Source organism: Lepidochelys kempii, chromosome 9 (genome assembly GCF_965140285.1).
Source record: "Lepidochelys kempii isolate rLepKem1 chromosome 9, rLepKem1.hap1, whole genome shotgun sequence".
In the NCBI taxonomy this organism is placed as follows: Eukaryota; Metazoa; Chordata; order Testudines; family Cheloniidae; genus Lepidochelys; species Lepidochelys kempii.
In genome coordinates, this window is record NC_136388.1 from 7,440,658 (window position 1) to 7,459,886 (window position 19,229).

General features: G+C 65.3%; 1 protein-coding gene across 1 annotated transcript in view; it reads right to left on the minus strand.

The window, feature by feature from the left end:
* The window catches only part of LOC140917091 (solute carrier family 12 member 9), a 51,919-nt gene that overhangs the window by 23,533 nt on the left and 9,157 nt on the right, over positions 1 to 19,229 (minus strand). The window contains 7 exon segments of the mRNA XM_073359156.2: positions 539 to 621; positions 7,089 to 7,246; positions 12,401 to 12,512; positions 12,610 to 12,717; positions 14,854 to 15,147; positions 16,249 to 16,386; positions 17,068 to 17,202. Coding sequence (XP_073215257.2) covers positions 539 to 621; positions 7,089 to 7,246; positions 12,401 to 12,512; positions 12,610 to 12,717; positions 14,854 to 15,147; positions 16,249 to 16,386; positions 17,068 to 17,202 — 1,028 coding nt within the window.

Sequence of the window (19,229 nt, forward strand, 5' to 3'; positions counted from 1 at the left end):
TGGATCCGGGATCCTGCCGGCCGCAGAACTAGAGGGATCTCTGTGCTGCGGATACCGGCCAGCCAGGAGGGAGCCCCAAGGCCCAGCTGGCCCACAGATCCAGGTGACTCCCCCTTCTGGACTGCCCAGGCCCTGGTGTCTCAGCCCCTCACTGCACCAGCTCAGCAGGGCAGGGTTGTGTGCTCACACCAAGCACTGACCTCTCCGTTTCACAGGCGGGAAACTGAGGCACAGTCTCCAAGGTCCCACAGGGAGTCTGTGGAAAGATCCCAGACCTCCTGAATCCCAGCCCAGAGCCTTAATAACAAGGCCAGCCAGCCCCTTTAAATACACTCCTTGTGCCCAGTTCACGGTTGAGATCCCATGGCCCTTCTACGGGTCTGGGCCCGTGTCCTCAGCCAGTCCCACCCACCATGGACGTGCAGCACTACGGCTGCTGCTCTCCACCCCAGAGGTGGCTGCATATCTGACTGCTGCTTGGGCCTAGCTTTGGGCTCCTCTGCGATGAGATGCCAGATGAAGAGCGCAGCCAACTCACCTGCACCAACACCCAGGAGAGGATCACAGCCACCCAGGGGTTCCCACCACGGGAGGTTTTCTTTGCTGGCGCCAGAGCTCTGCCTGCAGGGGAAAAGGAACCAGACGCTCTGTGTGAGAGAGGATTTCAAATGGGAGCAGAGACAGTGCCAGGAGGGGGGCAGGGATCAGCACCGGTTAGGGCAGGGCTGCAGAGGCCCCAGCTGGGACACTAGGCCAGCAAAGCCAGCGATCGCAGCCCGTCCAGCCCTCGCCTGTGTGACCCTCACCACAGGCATTGCCCCTCCCCGCCCCGGCCCATCACACACCCAGCGGCAGAACCAGCGGGTCCCAGCATCCCTGCGGGGGGAGGATCAGGGCCAACGCAGGAACAAGGTTCAGTCCATGCCAGCCGCGAGGTCTGAAATACACAGCGTGTGTAGCTCAGACTGGCATGGCCCCACCCCCAGCCAGCGGATCGGGGCCCTGCCGAAAGCTGGCTTGCTTTCCCAGGCAATTTGGGGAACACGGCAGCGAGGCCCAGGAACCGCGCCCACCCCACAGCCCTACTCTGGCCCTGTTACACAAACCAGCCTGGGAGCACCAGCCAAGACAGGTCCCCGCAGGCTGGCTCCAGGGGCTGCTCGCACCAGGGCCTGCAACAGCACTGGCCTCGGTGGCCACTCCACTCATCAACGGCCCTTCACCAAGACCCAGCCTGCCGGAGCAGCCCAGTCCCTAGGGGGGCGGGAGACCAGCCACAGTGTGACTGGAGGGCGCGGGGGGGCAGGAAGTGGGGAGTCCTGTGCCAGCAGGCAGGGTGCAGTGCCCCAGCATGCCAGCAGTCACCACAGGAGTGGCTCCTCCAATGGGCATTAACTCAGCCAGCACCATGGCACCCCTAGCACCACTGAAGCTTTGGGGTCAGCACTGACTGAGAGGGGACAGCGCCCCCTACTGAGCCCCCCTCTCCACTCCCTGCAGCACAGCGCCCCCTACTGAGCCCCGTCTCCACTCCCTACAGCACAGCGCCCCCTACTGAACCCTCCTCTCCGCTCCCTACAGCACAGCGCCCCCTACTGAGCCCTCCTCTCCACTCCCTGCAGCACAGCGCCCCCTACTGAGCCCCCGTCTCCACTCCCTGCAGCACAGCGCCCCCTACTGAGCCCCGTCTCCACTCCCTGCAGCACAGTGCTCCCTACTGAGCCCTCTTCTCCGCTCCCTACAGCACAGCGCCCCCTACTGAGCCCTCCTTTTCACTCCCTACAGCACAGCGCCCCCTACTGAGCCCCCCTCTCCACTCCCTGCAGCACAGCGCCCCCTACTGAGCCCCGTCTCCACTCCCTACAGCACAGCGCCCCCTACTGAACCCTCCTCTCCGCTCCCTACAGCACAGCGCCCCCTACTGAGCCCTCCTCTCCACTCCCTGCAGCACAGCGCCCCCTACTGAGCCCCCGTCTCCACTCCCTGCAGCACAGCGCCCCCTACTGAGCCCCGTCTCCACTCCCTGCAGCACAGTGCTCCCTACTGAGCCCTCTTCTCCGCTCCCTACAGCACAGCGCCCCCTACTGAGCCCTCCTTTTCACTCCCTACAGCACAGCGCCCCCTACTGAGCCCCCCTCTCCACTCCCTGCAGCACAGCGCCCCCTACTGAGCCCCGTCTCCACTCCCTACAGCACAGCGCCCCCTACTGAGCCCCCCTCTCCACTCCCTGCAGCACAGCGCCCCCTACTGAGCCCCGTCTCCACTCCCTACAGCACAGCGCCCCCTACTGAGCCCCCCTCTCCACTCCCTGCAGCACAGCGCCCCCTACTGAGCCCCGTCTCCACTCCCTGCAGCACAACACCGCACCCCCTACAGAGCCCACTCTCCACTCCCTGCAGCACAGCGCCCCCTGGAGCATTGGGACCAGCACTGACTGAGAGGTGAGAGTGCCCCCTATGGAGCCCCGCTCCCCGCAGCACAGCGCCCCCTACAGAGCCCCCTCTCCACTCCCTGCAGCACAGCACCCCCTACTGAGCCCCCCTCTCCGCTCCCTACAGCACAGCGCCCCCTACTGAGCCCCCTCTCCACTCCCTGCAGCACAGTGCCCCCTACTGAGCCCCGTCTCCACTCCCTGCAGCACAGCGCCCCCTACTGAGCCCCCTCTCCACTCCCTGCAGCACAGTGCCCCCTACTGAGCCCCGTCTCCACTCCCTGCAGCACAGCGCCCCCTACTGAGCCCTCCTTTCCACTCCCTACAGCACAGCGCCCCCTACTGAGCCCCGTCTCCACTCCCTGCAGCACAGCGCCCCCTACTGAGCCCTCCTTTCCACTCCCTACAGCACAGCGCCCCCTACTGAGCCCCCTCTCCACTCCCTGCAGCACAGCGCCCCCTACTGAGCCCCCTCTCCACTCCCTGCAGCACAGTGCCCCCTACTGAGCCCCCCTCTCCGCTCCCTACAGCACAGCGCCCCCTACTGAGCCCCCTCTCCACTCCCTGCAGCACAGCACCCCCTACTGAGCCCCCCTCTCCGCTCCCTACAGCACAGCGCCCCCTACTGAGCCCCCTCTCCACTCCCTGCAGCACAGCGCCCCCTACTGAGCCCCCTCTCCACTCCCTGCAGCACAGTGCCCCCTACTGAGCCCCCCTCTCCGCTCCCTACAGCACAGCGCCCCCTACTGAGCCCCGTCTCCACTCCCTGCAGCACAGCGCCCCCTACTGAGCCCTCCTTTCCACTCCCTACAGCACAGCGCCCCCTACTGAGCCCCGTCTCCACTCCCTGCAGCACAGCGCCCCCTACTGAGCCCTCCTTTCCACTCCCTGCAGCACAGCGCCCCCTACTGAGCCCCCTCTCCACTCCCTGCAGCACAGCGCCCCCTACTGAGCCCTCCTTTCCACTCCCTACAGCACAGCGCCCCCTACTGAGCCCCGTCTCCACTCCCTGCAGCACAGCACCCCCTACTGAGCCCTCCTTTCCACTCCCTACAGCACAGTGCTCTCTACTGAGCCCCCCTCTCCGCTCCCTACAGCACAGCACCCCCTACTGAGCCCCCCTCTCCACTCCCTGCAGCACAGCGCCCCCTGGAGCATTGGGACCAGCACTGACTAAGAGGTGAGAGGTCCCCTTACGGATCCCTGCTCCCCGCAGCACAGCGCCCCCTACTGAACACCCCCTCCACTCCCTACAGCACAGCACCCCTTCTGAGCCCCGTTCCCTGCTCCCTGCAGCACAGCGCCCCCTAGAGCATTGGGGTCAGCACTGACTCAGAGGGGACAGCGCCCCCTAATGAGCCCTGCTGCTGCCCGCAGCACAGCGCCCCCTGGCATCACGCTGGAGCTTTGGGGTCAGCACTGACAGAGGGGACAGCACCGATTCAGAGGGGAATATCGAATCAGTAACGTGCCTGTGGGCCCTGGGAGGTGGCCCTGCCAGCGTAGCTGGGGAGCTCTGAGGAGCTCCAAGCCAACGGCCGTTCAGCTGCAGGCCACACGTGCACCAACCCCCATCCCCGGCAAGCAGGCGCATGGCCTGGGCTCACGGCACGTTCAGCTGGTGATCGTTACCCGGTGGCTGATGCGCGTTACCCAGGAGCAGAGAGCCACCCGGCTGGGGGCAGTGGAGCAGGGACACGCCTTAGCACACAGGAAAACCGCCTAGAGACCGGAGTGTCGCACGTGCTGTGCCAGAAGGGGAACGACCCAAAACACGGCCCTTCGCTCCGGCCTGGGGTGCAAACTGCCACCGCACCCCCTCCCCTGAACTAGCCCCGGAGAGAGCCCAGCCCCCACCCAGCGCCGAGCCGCTATGCAAACGGTTAAGTGGCTGCATGCATTAGCGAGCCGAGAGTGCAATATTTCATGCCGCCAATGGCAGCGAGAACATAAACTACCTGCCAGAGAGGCTTTCAGAGCTGCCTGGTTTAGTCCATTCCAGGGGGTTTAGTGATTGTCACAAACGTCCTTGGGAATCCTGGCTCCAACCCCAGCCCAACAAAATCCGCCGCAGGGCACCTAATGGACCCTCCTCTCTCTGGTTACCGTCACGGCACCTGGCAGAGCCAGCTCCCCATGAGCCAACCCCTTCACCCCCCTTTGGGCTGCAAAGCTCGGGTCAGTGCCAACCAAGCCGGGCCTCTCCCCGACACCCCCACTGCTGGGCATGGGCTCAGGGAATGGCGCCAGCTGTTGCCAGAGAGACAGAGGTATCCACTGTCACAGATGCACAGGGGATCAGAGACGGGCAGGCACCAGGGCTGTGCTCTGCCCCTGGGCCATGCTGAGCCCCGGGCTCCTGCCCACCACCCGCCAGGCCAAGGAGAACGCAGCCCGGGGCAGAAGGGTGCTGCTCTGCATGGCAGGGAAGGGGCATTGCTGAGAATCAACGGCCCGACAGGAGCCAATTGGATCGAAGGAACCACATCAGCAACCCGCTCACCTAGGGTTTGAGTGGGGGGCTCCCAGTCAGCATATGGGGGTCCCACCCGCCCAGGGGCTCACTAGCCCCTCTCCTGGGATGGAACTCCATGGACACATAGGCCTGGGCATTCCTCCAAGCACAGCTATGGTCTCTCCCGGGGGAGGGCTCGGCATGGCTCTCCAGGGCATCTTGGGAGTGCTTTGTAGTGCAGGCCCTCAGTGACGACATGGGGTAACCCCGTGCTCTGCATCTGAGCATCTCCAGGGTGGGGCAGAGGTGACCCTATACTACACATGGGGAAACTGAGGCACCAAAGGCAACTTGGAGTCCTGTCTCCCACCCCCCACGCTAATCACTGCACCGTCCCCCATCCCACCCTGCAAGGCTGGGGTCTTCGAGTGCCAGCGGGGGGCTGGAAGCCCCTGGCATTGGAAGGCGGTGGTGGGGGGAGAGCAGGGAGCACCAAGGGATATTTATTCATTGGCTGGAGAAGCCCAAGTGGGCCGAGGAGCTAATGCAATCCAAGTGCCCATGCTCTTTCCTGGCAGGGGCTGGCGCTGCTGCAGCCTGGACTCTGAGTCACTGGTGCCCCCCACAGGTCTGTACTTCATGTCTTCAGAGCGCTGCACGGGCACAGCCATGCCAGCCCAGGGCTCCCTGGGACCGGCCAAGCAGCCAGCCAAGCACAAGCAACGGGCTGGCTGAGCAAAGGTGGGTGCCCGCCCCAAAGCCCCACTCCAGCACTGTAGGCAAACCTGCTGGGGAAGGCTGCCAAGGGGCCAGGGGACTTGAAAGGATGTGCGGGCACCTGCGCCTCGAGCCAGAGGGACCGTCAGCGAGCGTGGTGGGGGGTGGGCAGGGGGAGCCAGGGAGAGCAGCTGCAAGGGTCCGTATGACTGGAGCGGGGCTGAAGGGCAAGGGACTGGGATCCCCCACCACCACTAGGGACAGCCCATTTTGGGGGTGGGGAAGAGCTCATTTGGGGCGGGAGTAGGGTGGTCAGGGAGCCGAGGGCTTTGGGTGGCTCTGTGCCCAATGCGTGAGAAGAACTGCTCCCCCCAGCAGATGGCCAAGGGGGTGCCCTTGGAGTGGGGGGGGGGGCTGGCGTGGCTGCTGCAGGGGCCGAGGGCACCACAGGGCAGACCCAGGGGGTTTGAGAGTGGCACCCTCCCAGCAGCGAGGGTGGGGCTGGCTCACGGAGGGACAGCCAACCACGGAAAGAGCCTTCCCTGAATGGACCATCAGACCCTACCCAGTGCTTGTGCCCTGCCCACTGCCCTGAGTGACAGGGCACTGTATGGACCGGGCGGAGCAGACGGAGAGGGCCAAGAAGCCCAGTACCACCCTCCCCTGCTCACACAGGACTGGAAGCTAGAATCTAAGCCACCTCCATGTGCGGGTGGGTGGATGTGTGTGGCTGTTTTCCCCACTGCCCTCTGCTGGATGGAATCAGAACTGCTCACCCACGTCAGAGGCCCCGTACAGTTCACAGCTTGTGGAGACTCCCCCGAAGAGGCTCCAAGTTCTCTCCCCGGCCACACCTTAGTGACGCTGTATCTGGCCCAGGCCCACAGGGTGGCTGCACAGCAGATGGCGAGGGGGGTTCAGAGCTGTTCCCCCAGGGAAAGCCCAGGCAGGGTAGCAGGGAGTGGCTCGTGCCCCGGGGACTGCTCAGTGCCCCTTGTGTGGGCCTCAGTCCCTGCTCCTGGGGACAGGTGCACAGCATAAAAACCACCCACACTGGTGGCTCTCCTGGCTGCCTTTGTGGGGTGGGGCTGACCTGACACGCCCCTTCCTTCTCCCATGGACTGTGCTGGCAGTGGGCTGCCCCACCCCAATGAGACGGCAGCCAAGTCAGCCCCATACAGCACTGTCCTGGGCGCTGTCTCGGAGCATGGGATGGCTTCAGTGCTCATCCTGTTAACCTGGGGGGAGGAGTATCCCAAAGGGCCAGCCCCCCGTCGTTCTGCAGTGGGATCCCCACTGATCTAGGGGGCTGGGGGAGGGATATTCCCAGGGCCTAGACCCTGTCACTCTGTGGAGTTGTGGGGGGATCCCCACTTATCTAGGGGGTTGGGGGAGGGGTATGCCCAGGGGCCAGCCCCCCTGTCGCTCTGTCGAGTTGGGGGGGATCCTCACAGACCCAGGGGCTCGGGGACGGGGGGCACTCACCGAAGATGTCGTCCTTGGCCAGGGCGTAGAGGATGCGGGAGGCCCCAATCAGGTTGCTCATGGAGGCCGAGAGGGTGGACGAGTAGATGCCAATGATGACAAAGGGGGGCCAGATGTTGATGTCCCGCAGGAAGCCATAGTCCTTCTGGAGCAGGGTCCTGTCGACGGGGCGAGAGGGGTGAGCTGGGGCAGCTCGGCGAGAGCTTGGGGGCACATGCCACCCCCAGCGGCACCCCCACATGCATGCCGCAGGCCAACCAGCCACCCTTGCACACTTTGCCACGTGCACACCCGTACGTATGCCAGCACACACCGACACGCCCTGCACACGACATGCCCAGGGGCACACCCACATATGCCAGCACGCACCGACACGCCCTACACATGCACATGCCCGGGTCACAATGAGCAATTAACCCACCCACCCCACACCGGGCCGTGCACAGGCAGGGTGAAGAGTGGCTCCAGCAGCTGGTCTGTGCCCCCCTCTGGCCAGGACGTCTCAGGGAGTTGGTGGGGAAGAGATCTCCCCCGAACCCTCGTACCAGCTTCTGCCTGGGTCCTTGGGCCCCCTTAGCAGCACCACAGCCCCCGCTCCTGGAGCCAACCCCCTCCCCCGGGGCACCTCTCCCGCACCAGCTGCCCTGCCCGATGGGCAAGATGAGGACAGAGGCCATGGGAGTGGGGGAGCCGGTGTAGGGGCTGGGTGTCCACTGTAGGGGGGCGCCGTATGCCTGGCAGGGCTGGCCCAGGGAAGCAGGAAAAGCAGACGCCAGGAGGATCCAGGGGCAAGTTGGCCGTGGAGCTCGTTGGAGAAGCAACGATGCTAAGAGCAGCCATCAGTGCAGAGCCAGCAGCCCTGGGCAGACACAGCGTGACCTGGCACTGGCCTCCCCACCCAGCTCCAGCCTGACCTCACTACACCCCCCTTCCCCGCAAGGCACTGCCCAGCCGCCTGGCGCCTGCGCTCTGCCCACGCTTCTTGGACCAGAGCCATGAGCAGAGCTGAAGAGGAAATCTGCCCCATCTCCCCCGAGGAGCCAGGCGCAGCCACCCCCCAGAGAGGGGAACTGGAAAGCTCTGGCTGCAGGACAGACACACCTTGCTACTCCATCACCTACACGGAGGGGTTTGTTATTGCAGGGTCTCTCCCAAGCACTGTGTTTATTGTTTGTTAGTGCGGGGGCCATCATGAGCACTGTGCAGGCGGGTGCAGTAGGGTTGGGGGTCCCCAAGGGGACAAGGAGATGGGCACGAGGGGGGGGGCTCCCCAAAAGGCCAAAGGGCCAGGTTTGGGCACATGGGGAGGGTCCCTGATGGGCCGAGGGGCAAGCACGGGGTTGTGTGTGACAGGCCAAGGGGGCAGGTGCAGAAGGGTCCCCGACAGGCCAAGGGGATGGGGGCAGGAGTGGGGGGGGGCCCTGACAGGCCTTGGGGACAGGCACAGGAGCACGGGGGGTCCCTGACAGGCTGAGGTGGTGGGGGCCAGAGCAGGGGGGTTCCCTGATGGGCTGAGGGAGCGGGCATGGGGGTGCCCTGCCCAAGCCCCTGAACACTGCAGCCCTTGCAGAGCTCGATTCCTTCAGCGGGGCCCCCAGGCGGCTCACTGGTAATTGCTCTCCCAGCCCATTACCGTGCCAGGGCCCAGCAGAGCCAATTGCTACCATCAGTCTCCCAGGAGGCAGCGGGTCGGGCCAGGGCCAATCGATAGCAAAGCAGTTACGGCCAGGCTGGCAGACGGCTCGTGCTGGGCGCTGGGTTAATCAAACCATCCAGCCCCGAGGCAGCTGATTTCCAGGAAGACCTAAAACACCCCCCCTTTCCCCACCCTCATGCTAGCTCCGCAGCAGGACCAGCTCTGCTGGGGCACGTCACTGGCCAAGTCCTGTCCCGGAGCAACGATGGGGGTGCACAAAAGACACCGACAAACCCAGCCTGGCATCGGAGACAGGGTCAGGGACACAGGGATGGAGTGCCTGGGATCAGGCTGGCACCGGGTGGCGCTTCCAGCCCGGGGTTTGTTTTGTAAAGGCGGCAGGGCGAGGAGCCCAGGCCACGCAAAGTGGCCTCCCCAGCATGGCATCACGCCCATCCCCGCGCACAAAGCACAGCCACCGGCGGGCAGATCAGTGGCTCCAACACAGCCCTGCCGGTGGGGCAGCCTGCTGGGCCCAGCTCCGGGCTCCCCAGGATGCTGCCCGAACGCTCTGCCAGGGCCAGGCTCCGCTCCGGGGGAGAGACATGGGCAAGGGAACCTGCAGATTTTACCTTCTGCACATCAGGGTGTACCCCTGAGTGACGCAGCTGGGCGGAGTGCCCCAGGGCTGGGCTGGCAGGGGGCTGCGGGTCAGAGCTGTGTGGGGGCTGGATGAAGCAAGACACCACGTATGCCGTGTCTGGCTGAGGCGGGCGCCCTGTGATTTGCATCACACTGGTGGCTGGAGTCTCTAATACTCCCAGGGAAATCGCAGTGGGAAGGGACATCCAGGTAACTCACCCGTCACTTGCAGAGTCAGAAAACCAGCGTGGGAGAGACCTGGCCCCGCCAGGCCTCTGTGTCCGCTCCTAGACATGTGGATTTCAGGGCTACTCTCTCGGAGGCCCTGGGAACCCCTCCCCTGGGGGAGTATGGCCAGGCCAGCTTGCGGGCGAAAGGAATATCCTTTCTGAGGCAGCATCCGGGCTGGGGCATCAGCTCTGGGGTCCCACAGTGCCCAGTTATGGCCTGTTTGCCCTTTGGATGCCCGCAGGGTAGCACTATTGCTTGGTAGGAACATCCCGGGCCACGGGCCCCGCTGCAGCCAGCAGACACAGCCTCTTGGCAGATTCCTGCTGCTGGCACGAAGGGTGGGTTCTCAGAGCCGCTCGGCAGCCAGAGCTGCCTGGCCACGAGCATTTCATTGTGGGTTGGAAGCCACAGGAGCCATCGATCAGCTGGAAGCCACCTACCCGGGGTTTACGAGACAGCGGCCCATATAGCCCCGCAGCAGCCAACTGGCCAAAACTCAGAGAGGAACTAAGCGGGGAAGGAGCCATTTGCCGATGCTTTACAAGGATACAAATGGCCCAGCCTTTAATTGGATTTTAACTAGAGTCTGAGAGCAGGTGGGAGATAAATTAGCCCAGATCTGAAACCTCAGTGTGTCTGGCAATTAATACCTAATTATCTGGAAATTGATCACCTTGCTCAGAGTGGCAGCAGAGCACTGGTCCAGTGTGGGGGCCCAGGACAAGCTTCCCCCACCCCGGCTTGCAACACACCCACTGGGGAATCCTGGCCAAGCCCCACTGCTCTGGCTGGCTGCCCCCTGGCTGCATTTCAAGGGCTGGCTTGACCTGCAAGGCAGTGAGGGTGGGGGGGGTCGCCTAGCCTCTCACCCACCAGGCTGGACAGCTCCAGTTCCATTGTACGGGGCGTTTGCACCAACCCTTGGCAATCAAAGTCCTGCCTTCTCCACAGGGACAGGAGCCCCCCAGGACCTCTCCCTTGGGGCTGGTTTGCCCCGAGTCTTCGTGCACTGCCCGATGTCCTCCTCCCCAGAGCAGGCTGCTGCCCCTAACCTGCCAAGTAGCACTGCTCGGGCGAAGGAAGGGGGTGTGGTGCCTGCCAGCAGGGGGCGTTGGGGAGGTGCCCCCGCCAGGCAGGCCCCAAACGGGCAGGATGTGGGAGGAGCTGTAGAAAGAATGGTTGGTGAGGCCACCCTAAATGAGAAGAGGATTGTTTTTGTGTAGGTCCTACCTAAATAGCAGCTCCTGCAAGCTTGTTCTCAAGGCTGACAGAGCCAAGAGTGAAACCTCGCCCCCCCCTGCCTTATGCTAGCCTATCTCCCCTGTATGGTGGGGGAATGGGGGTGGGGGGAGAACCCGCAACTGTAGGCTCCAAGCCAAGCCCAGAAGTCCTCACACGGGACGGGGGTCCACCCCCGTCCCATGCCAGCCCAGGGCTTGGCGGAGCTAGGCTGCCAGGGCAAGGCTCCCAGCTACCCCACCCCGGGGGGAATGGTCTCCAACAGGGAGCAGCCCCCTTCCTGGGGAGCCACGGGACTTACAGCAGGGCTGAGTCAGACCTATTATCCCTAGTGACTAGAGGGGGAAACTGAGGCAGAGCCTTGTCCGTGGCAGCGGGGGGGGGGGGGGCGGGCGCTGGAGGTAAATCACAGCCCCCAGGTTTCCAGCTCCCCATCATGTGCTCGCTCCTGACAAAGTCTGGTCAGGCCAGCCCCTGCGGAGCTGGCCCGCTGGGCCCAGCTCTGAGCAGCGAGCAGGCTGGAGCTATCCACCGGGAGGGAGGCTGGGGAGGGGAGTGGGGGCCCCCCTAGGGGAGCCAGAGGGCTCTGGGGGGCAGGACTGGAGCCAGAGCCCCCCCTCCCCCAATGTTATCCAGCAGGCACAAGGCCACTGCCCTGGATCTCACTGGTGGAGCTGTCCCTCCGCACAGCCCCTGGCATTGCCCAAGCTCTGCCGTGCCGTGCCCACTGCCTGCTGCCAAGGCACTAGGTGCCCCAACATCGCTCAGCCAGTGACACCCCACCCCCGCACTACCCAGGGGTTGGGGGCAGGGATGGGGCCCATGCCCTGGGACTGTCTCGCTAATTAGCTGGGGGGGAGGGGAGGCGAGCGAAGCCCACGACCCATTCCTGAGTAGCAGCCCCACACCGGCCTGTCCCCTGTTGCTCTGAGCAATGGCTGTGCATTAAGATATTAGCTGCTGACAGCTATAACTCTCCCGATTCCTGCCAGCCGCCTGCCACCGGCCCGATTTATGGCACCACTTTCCAGAATGGAAAATTAACAGCTGAGCTCGGGGCGTGCTCCGGGCAGCCCCCGGGGCCGGCACAGCAAGGCGGGCCCTGCCCGGCAACCCTGCGGGGCCCCAGCTCCAGGACGGGGAGCGCAGCTGGACCAAGCAGGTGCTTCCGAGCGGGCTGCCATTGGCACAGCGGCATGGCATGAGCTTATGATGGGGCCCGGGCACCCAGTCCTTGAGAGCTGCAAGCCCAGCGCTGGGAGGAGCAGGCCCCCAATGGCTCTGGGTGACCCCAATCCCAGGGCCTCCCAGCCCGCCCATGCCTGGCTGCCTGCCAGCCCCAAATCAACGCGGCTCTTCTGCAGGTGGATTGCTCACCAGCCCCCTGGCCCAAGCCAGCCTGCGGCCCGTCAGCTCGGCCTTCCCTGGGCTCCGGCTCCACTCCGCCCTGATAGCTGGGCTCCCCCGCACCCGCTGCCTCCAGGGAGCTGGGCTTCCGGCAACCCCCCACGGCACTGCAGCCCGCTCGCCCCGGCGGGGGCTGGCACGGGCCGGGGGCACGTACCTGTCGCAGGTGCAGCAGAGTGTGACGGCCAGCAGGTTGTAGATGACGTAGGTGAAGAGCACGGCGGCGATGGTGCCTCTGGGGATGGAGTAGCTGGGGCGTTTCAGATCCCCTGCGGGGGGAAAGCGAGGGGACGCCGTCAGCCCTGCCCCATGGCCCCCGGCCCCCCTGGCCTTTCCCCTCCCCCGCCCGCCCGGCCCCCTCCTCACCAGACATGTTGGAGCCGGCCATGATGCCGGTGCAGCCGTTGAACATGACGGCAAAGACGGTGCTGAAGCTCATCAGGCGCCCCGTGGTGTAGTCCACGCCGTAGGCGGCTGCCGGGATGGAGGGGAGAGGTGAGGAAGGCCCAGCAGCCCCAGCACCAAGCCCCCAACGCAGGCCGGACCATGGGCACCGGCTCTGTCCCCCCACGACCCCCGGCTTGAGCGCTGTGTCAGGCTGGGCTGAGAGCGTTGGGCAAGGGCGGGGCTGAGGTCAGCCCGGCAGACAGCTCTCTGCCGAGCGAAACTGGCATGGGAGCCTGCTGGGTGCGGGGCAGCACCACTCGGGGCACAGCCCTGGGGGGGCCGCGGCCGCGCTGCCAGGGAGCTCCCCAGTGCAGCCATGCTGGCAGGGTGTAGGGCTACCCTGACAGCTGGGGCGAAGCCAGGGAACAGCCCCTGCCATCTGCCTCTAGTGGCACCAGGCAAGAGCAGATTGCGGGCACGGCCATTCTGGCAGTAAAGCTGGAAGACGGCTCATGGCCTGGGCCTTTAAGGGCTGGGGGAACTGTAACTCCCAAGGTGAGTCCCAGCAAAGTGCCAGGCTCTGCTGGGCAGGGCAGGCAGAGCTGGACGGGATAAGGTGTGCCAGGGGGTTGGGGGGAAGCTGGGGGCAGGGTTAGGTGGGGAGCCTGGAGGTGAACTGGGGGCAGGGCCAGGGGCCGAGTGGGGTGGGAGGTTGCTGGGCGGGGTTGGGAGGGCTGGGTTGAAGGTTGCCAGGAAGGGTCAGGTGTGTGGTGGGCAGGCTGGGTGAGGGGTTGCTGGGCGAGGGGTGATTGGATCGGGCAGGCTGGGTGAGGGGCTGCCACGCAGGGTCGGGCGGGTGGTGGCCAGGCCGGGTGAGGGGTTGCCGGGTAGGGATGGGCATGGGGCGGTCAGGTTGGGCAGGCCCGGCGAGGGGTTGCTGGGCAGCATCGGGCGCGGGGCGGTCGGGTAGGGTACGCCGGGCAAGGGGTTGCCGGGCAGGGTCAGGCATGGGGCGGTCTGGGCGGGCAGGCCGGGCGAGGGGTTGTCGGGTGCGGGGCAGTCTGGGTGGGCAGGTCTGGGCGGGCAGGCCGGGCGAGGGGTTGTCGGGCAGGGTCGGGCGCGGGGGGGTCGGGTCGGGCAGGCCGGGCGAGGGGTTGTCAGGCAGGGTCGGGTGCGGGGCAGTCGGGTCGGGCAGGCCGGGCGAGGGGTTGTCGGGCAGGGTCGGGCGCAGGGCGGTCGGGTCGGGCAGGCCGGGCGAGGGGTTGTCGGGGAGGGTCGGGCACGGGGCGGTCGGGTCGGGCAGGCCGGGCGAGGGGTTGTCGGGCAGGGTCGGGTGCGGGGCGGTTGGGTCGGGCAGGCCGGGCGAGGGGTTGTCGGGCAGGGTCGGGCGCGAGGCGGTCTGGGCAGGCAGGCCGGGCGAGGGGTTGTCGGGCAGGGTCGGGTGCGGGGCGGTTGGGTCGGGCAGGCCGGGCGAGGGGTTGTCGGGCAGGGTCGGGCGCGGGGCGGTCTGGGCAGGCAGGCCGGGTAAGGGGTTGTCGGGCGTGGGGCAGTCTGGGCGGGCAGGCCGGGTGAGGGGTTGTCGGGCGCGGGGCGGTCTGGGCGGGCAGGCCAGGTGAGGGGTTGCTGGGCGAGGGGTGATTGGATCGGGCAGGCTGGGTGAGGGGCTGCCACGCAGGGTCGGGCGGGTGGTGGCCGGGCCGGGTGAGGGGTTGCCGGGCAGGGATGGGCATGGGGCGGTCAGGTCGGGCAGGCCGGGCGAGGGGTTGCTGGGCAGCATCGGGTGCGGGGCGGTCGGGTTGGGTACGCCGGGCAAGGGGTTGCCGGGCAGGGTCAGGCGCGGGGCAGTCGGGTCGGGCAGGCCGGGCGAGGGGTTGCCGGGCAGGGTCGGGCGCGGGGCGGTCGGGTCGGGCAGGCCGGGCGAGGGGTTGCCGGGCACCGTTGGGCGCGGGGCGGTCGGGTCGGGCAGGCTGGGAGAGGGGTTGCCGGGCAGGGTCGGGCGCGGGGCGGTCAGGTCGGGCAGGCCGGGCGAGGGGTTGCCGGGCAGCGTCGGGCGCGGGGCGGTCGGGTCGGGCAGGCCGGGTGAGGGGTTGCCGGGCAGCGTCGGGCGCGGGGCGGTCTGGGCGGGCAGGCTGGGCGAGGGGTTGGCGGTCGGCGTTGGGCGGTCTGGGCAGGCAGGCCAAGCGAGGGGTTGCCGGGCTGAGGGCAGAGCCGGACGGTGCCCACCTGCCAGGTTGCCCCGCAGGGTGGCAAGCCGGAAGCCGGTGAAGGAGCCATTGACAGCCAGCGAGCCGTTGCCCTGAGGCAGCGGCACCACGGTGGGGCCCACGGCGAAGAAGCTGACGAAGACGGTGACCAGCACCAGCATGACGATGAGGAAGATGAGGAAGGTGGCCTTGGCGTAGATGGAGGCACCCACCAGGCAGACCAGCAGGCAGACCAGCAGCAGGGCCGTGCCGTAGAGCAGCTCGTACCAGTAGCTGCGGGGCAGGACCTGGAAGCCGCTGCCCATGGTCTGACCTGCCGGGAGATGGGGCGGTTAAGGGGCCCAGAGTGGGCATGGCATGGGGGCAGCTCCCCACACATCCCCTGCCTTGGGACGGGAGCGCAGGCTTGTGCTGAGGCTGCCAATGGGGGAGCCAATCCATGCCAGCCTGAGCCCTGGGCATGCCAGGGTGGGGGTTACCTTCACCCCTGCTTCAAGAGGGCCATCACTGCCCCGGCACAGGTAGGTAACCCGGGTTGGGGGGGGCATTCCTACCTGGGAGTGGCAGGCTCCTTGGGGCATTAACCTTTCTCCTCCCCCTGCCCCACATCCCTGTGCCAATGGGGCTGATCAGAGAGAGCAGCTGGAGGGCTGGTGCAGCCAGGAGGGGAATCGGCAGGCAGCTGCCAGGGGCCTTCCTGCACCTCCGTGGGCCACGTGAGGGGTAGCTGGAGTCCAGGGGCCATGGGGATGGCAGCCATCCACACCCAGCACAGCACTGTCGCTGCCAATAGCACCAGCAGGTGGCGCTCAGCCCTACGCAGCATAGTCCCCGGCTTTGGCAGCCCCACGGCTGCCCTGCCATGCCCGGCTCCCCGGGCTGCTCCCCCCGTACACCATGCATGGACAGAACCCCACAGGCGCCTGCAGGTAAGGCCGGACAAGCCCTCTTTGTAACAGCAGGGGAAACTGAGGCACAGAGCAAGGCAGGGCCTTGCCCAAAGTCAGGGAGGGAGCCAATGACAGAGGCGGGCAGGGACCCAGGCGTCCAAGACCCCTGCTTTCACCGTTCGCGCAAGGTCCCCTCCCTGCAGGGTGGTTCGCGGGCAGTCTCCTGGGGTCTAACAGCAGCCTCGCCCACTCCCTGGCTCCCTCTCTGGCTACGTGGGGAACTGCAGCCCCCAAACCAAGGAGTAGCTCTGCAGGCCCATGAACCCCAGGCGATGCCCCTACCTCAGCTCTGGGTGGGGGAGCCCTGCCTCCAGCCCGCCCACCCACCCACCCTGGGCACCGGCACAACGGGGGGGGCTGGAGCCAGGATCAGACGGGCCCATCCTGGGGCAGGCAGTGGAGGAGGGATTGACCGGGCAGCCGAGCTGGGCTGTTGGTGGGGAGGGAAGGGGGACCCCACTTACCTAGAGGGATCCCGAAGATGTCGACGATGGCCTCCACCAGCCCCAGGATGTACAGGGCGCTGCCGCAGACGTTGGCCAGGAAGAACATGATCCCAATGCTGCCCCCAAACTCGGGGCCAAGCGCACGGCTGATCATGTCTGCGCTGGGGTCAAGGAACACCAAGGGTGCGGGGGGATCCCAGCGTCAGCAGCTCCTGCCCAGCCCCCCGGGCCTGTGGGAGCCCAGGGAGATGCTGGCCACGCAGGGCCAGGCGCTGGCAACAGCCTGACAGGCCTTGATTCCACGGCAGGAGCCGGCCCATGGCACAGAGTGTGTGTGTGGGGGGGTGTCCCTGTGCCCGGCACAGCGGCTGCCCTGGGCGTGGCACATTCCTAGCGACCTGGATCAGCTCCCAGCTGGCTGCAGTGAGCAGGGCGGGAGCCCAGTGCCCTCAGCTTCCCTTTTCTAAGGCACTTCCAGTTAAAGCTGGTGAGGATTTCCCCTCCCCGCAGTGCCATGGGGACGCCTGAGGCCACCGCCCAGCTGGCAAGGGGGCACGTGCTGGGAAGAGGGGTGGGTGCAGAGAAGCAAAGCCTCTGGCTGGCAACCGGGCACAGCTTGACCCCACCCCAGGGCACACGGCTGCCAGCCAGAGGGCACGGGCTGTGGGGATTTCAGTCTGTCTGCGGAACCCCAGGCCTCGCCCCCCACAGCACGTGCCAGGGGACCAGCTCTGCCAGGCCAGGCTGCTGCCCCCCAGACCCAGACCAAGGGGAACTGGGCCGGATGGGCTGCCGAGAGAGAGGCAGCGCCGGGGCGGGGGTGCCAGGGAAGGATACAGTAGGCTCCGCCGGCGTCCAGCGCCCCATTGGTGGAGATGGCGCACACCGACAGCACCGTCATGCCGATGATGACGTAGGCCACCACAAACATGCCCAGTGCCTCGTACAAGCCAGCCTGGCCCACCACAAACCCTGCCGGCAGAGGGGGGAAGTAAGGGGAACGTGGCACGGAGCCCCCGCCTCCTCTCAGTTCCCTGTGAAGCCAGGCCAGCCCAGCCTGCCCCCGCCCCCCGGGGCAAGGGTGAGGGACATGGCGCAGGGGCCTTGGGCAGGCCAGGTATCTGTCCTCCCGCCCCAAGAACCTGCCCCCCATGGGCCTGCTCCCCCACTGTAGGAACAGCCTTCCAGCTAGAGACCAGTGGGGGACCCGCTAGGGACCTGATGCTAGGGGTGCTGGGAGCCTGAGCACCCGTCCCCGCTGTGCTGAACGGCCCAGCCATACTGCGCCAGCAGCTCCGCTCCAGGGAAAAGAGCAGTTATCAGAGCCCACGAGCTGCGGCACTAGGGGCTTAAAGCGAAGCACCAGGGGGATTAAAGCAACGCTCAGCCCCACGCGCAGGGAGAGCCTTTAGACAGCATGGGGGGGTGGGGGTACAGCGCCAGTGAAGGGCTGGGGGGGGACCAGCAAATCACCAGGGCGAGTCCCTGTACATCTACCCCGGCATGGTGTCCCCAGGGAGGGGGAGAGCCGGAGCAGGGAGGAATCCAGCCTCCAGCAGGGACAATGCCCTGGGCACTCCCTGAGCTCAGGGCGATTGGGGGAGGCTGGCATACCAAGCTGCCCACGGGCACTGGCATCTGGCCTCCCCCCCCCCCCCCGTGGGCTTTCTGCTTCAACCATGGCTATTCGGTGGCTGCTAAGTGCCTGGCCCCCTAAGGGGTGTGAGGGAGAAGCAGCTTCCATCTGGGGCTGCTGGGAGGAAGCAGTCACTGCCCCCACCTCCCGATCCTCCTCCTGTCATTGTGCCAGCCTTCCCCCCCCCTCACCATCCCAGACGCAGCTTGTGACGAAGTGGGACTGTTCTTAATGACAGGTTTCAGAGTAGCAGCCGTGTTAGTCTGTATTCGCAAAAAGAAAAGGAGTACTTGTGGCACCTTAGAGACTAACCAATTTATTTGAGCATGAGCTTTCCTGAGCTACAGCTCACTTCATCGGATGCATGCAGTGGAAAATACAGTGAGGAGATTTATACACACAGAGAACATGAAACAATGGGTGTTACCGTACACACTGTAAGGAGAGTGATCAGGTAAGGTGAGCTATTACCAGCAGGAGAGTGTGTGTGTATGGGGGGGGGGCGACGACCTTTTGTAGTGATAATCAAGGTGGCCATTTCCAGCAGTTGACAAGAACGTCCAAGGAGCAGTGGGGGGCGGGGGATAAACATGGGGAAATAGTTTTACTTTGTGTAATGACCGATCCACTCCCAGTCTCTATTCAAGCCTAAATTAATTGTATCCAGTTTGCAAAAAACTGCAATTCAGCAGTCTCTTGTTGGAGTCCGTCCCAAGTTTTTCTGTTGAAGTATTGCCACCTCTAGGCCTGCAATCGAGCGACCCGAGAGACTGACGTGTTCTCCAGCTGGTTTTTGAATGTTATAATTCTTGACGTCTGATTTGCATCCATCCATTCCTTCACGCAGAGACTGTCCAGCCTGACCAATGTACACAGCAGAGGGGCACCTTGATTATCACTACAAAAGGTTTTCCCCCCGGCTGGTAATAGCTCACCTTAACTGATCACTCTGTGTTACAGTGTGTATGGTAACACCCATTGTTTCATGTTCTCTATGTACATAAATCTCCCCACTATATTTTCCACAGTATGCATCCGATGAAGTGAGCTGTAGCTCACGAAAGCTTATGCTCAAATAAATTGGTTAGTCTCTAAGGTGCCACAAGTACTACTGTTCTTAATGGTTCCTCTGAATAACGCGGGGGTGCCTCAGTTTCCCCATGCAGTTCTTAAGTATCTAGGTGGTGGGATAAGGGTGTATGATAGTTGCAGAGCCCTAGAGGGCAGGTGTGTGCAGGGGTCTGGACACAGAGAATGGCCGACACCCTGTTTCCTGGCAACTGATGGCCTGGGCCCTTCCCCCCTGCAAGGTGAGAGCTAAAGGGTTGGAGAACAAAGGAATCCGGTGACCTCCTGGCCCAGG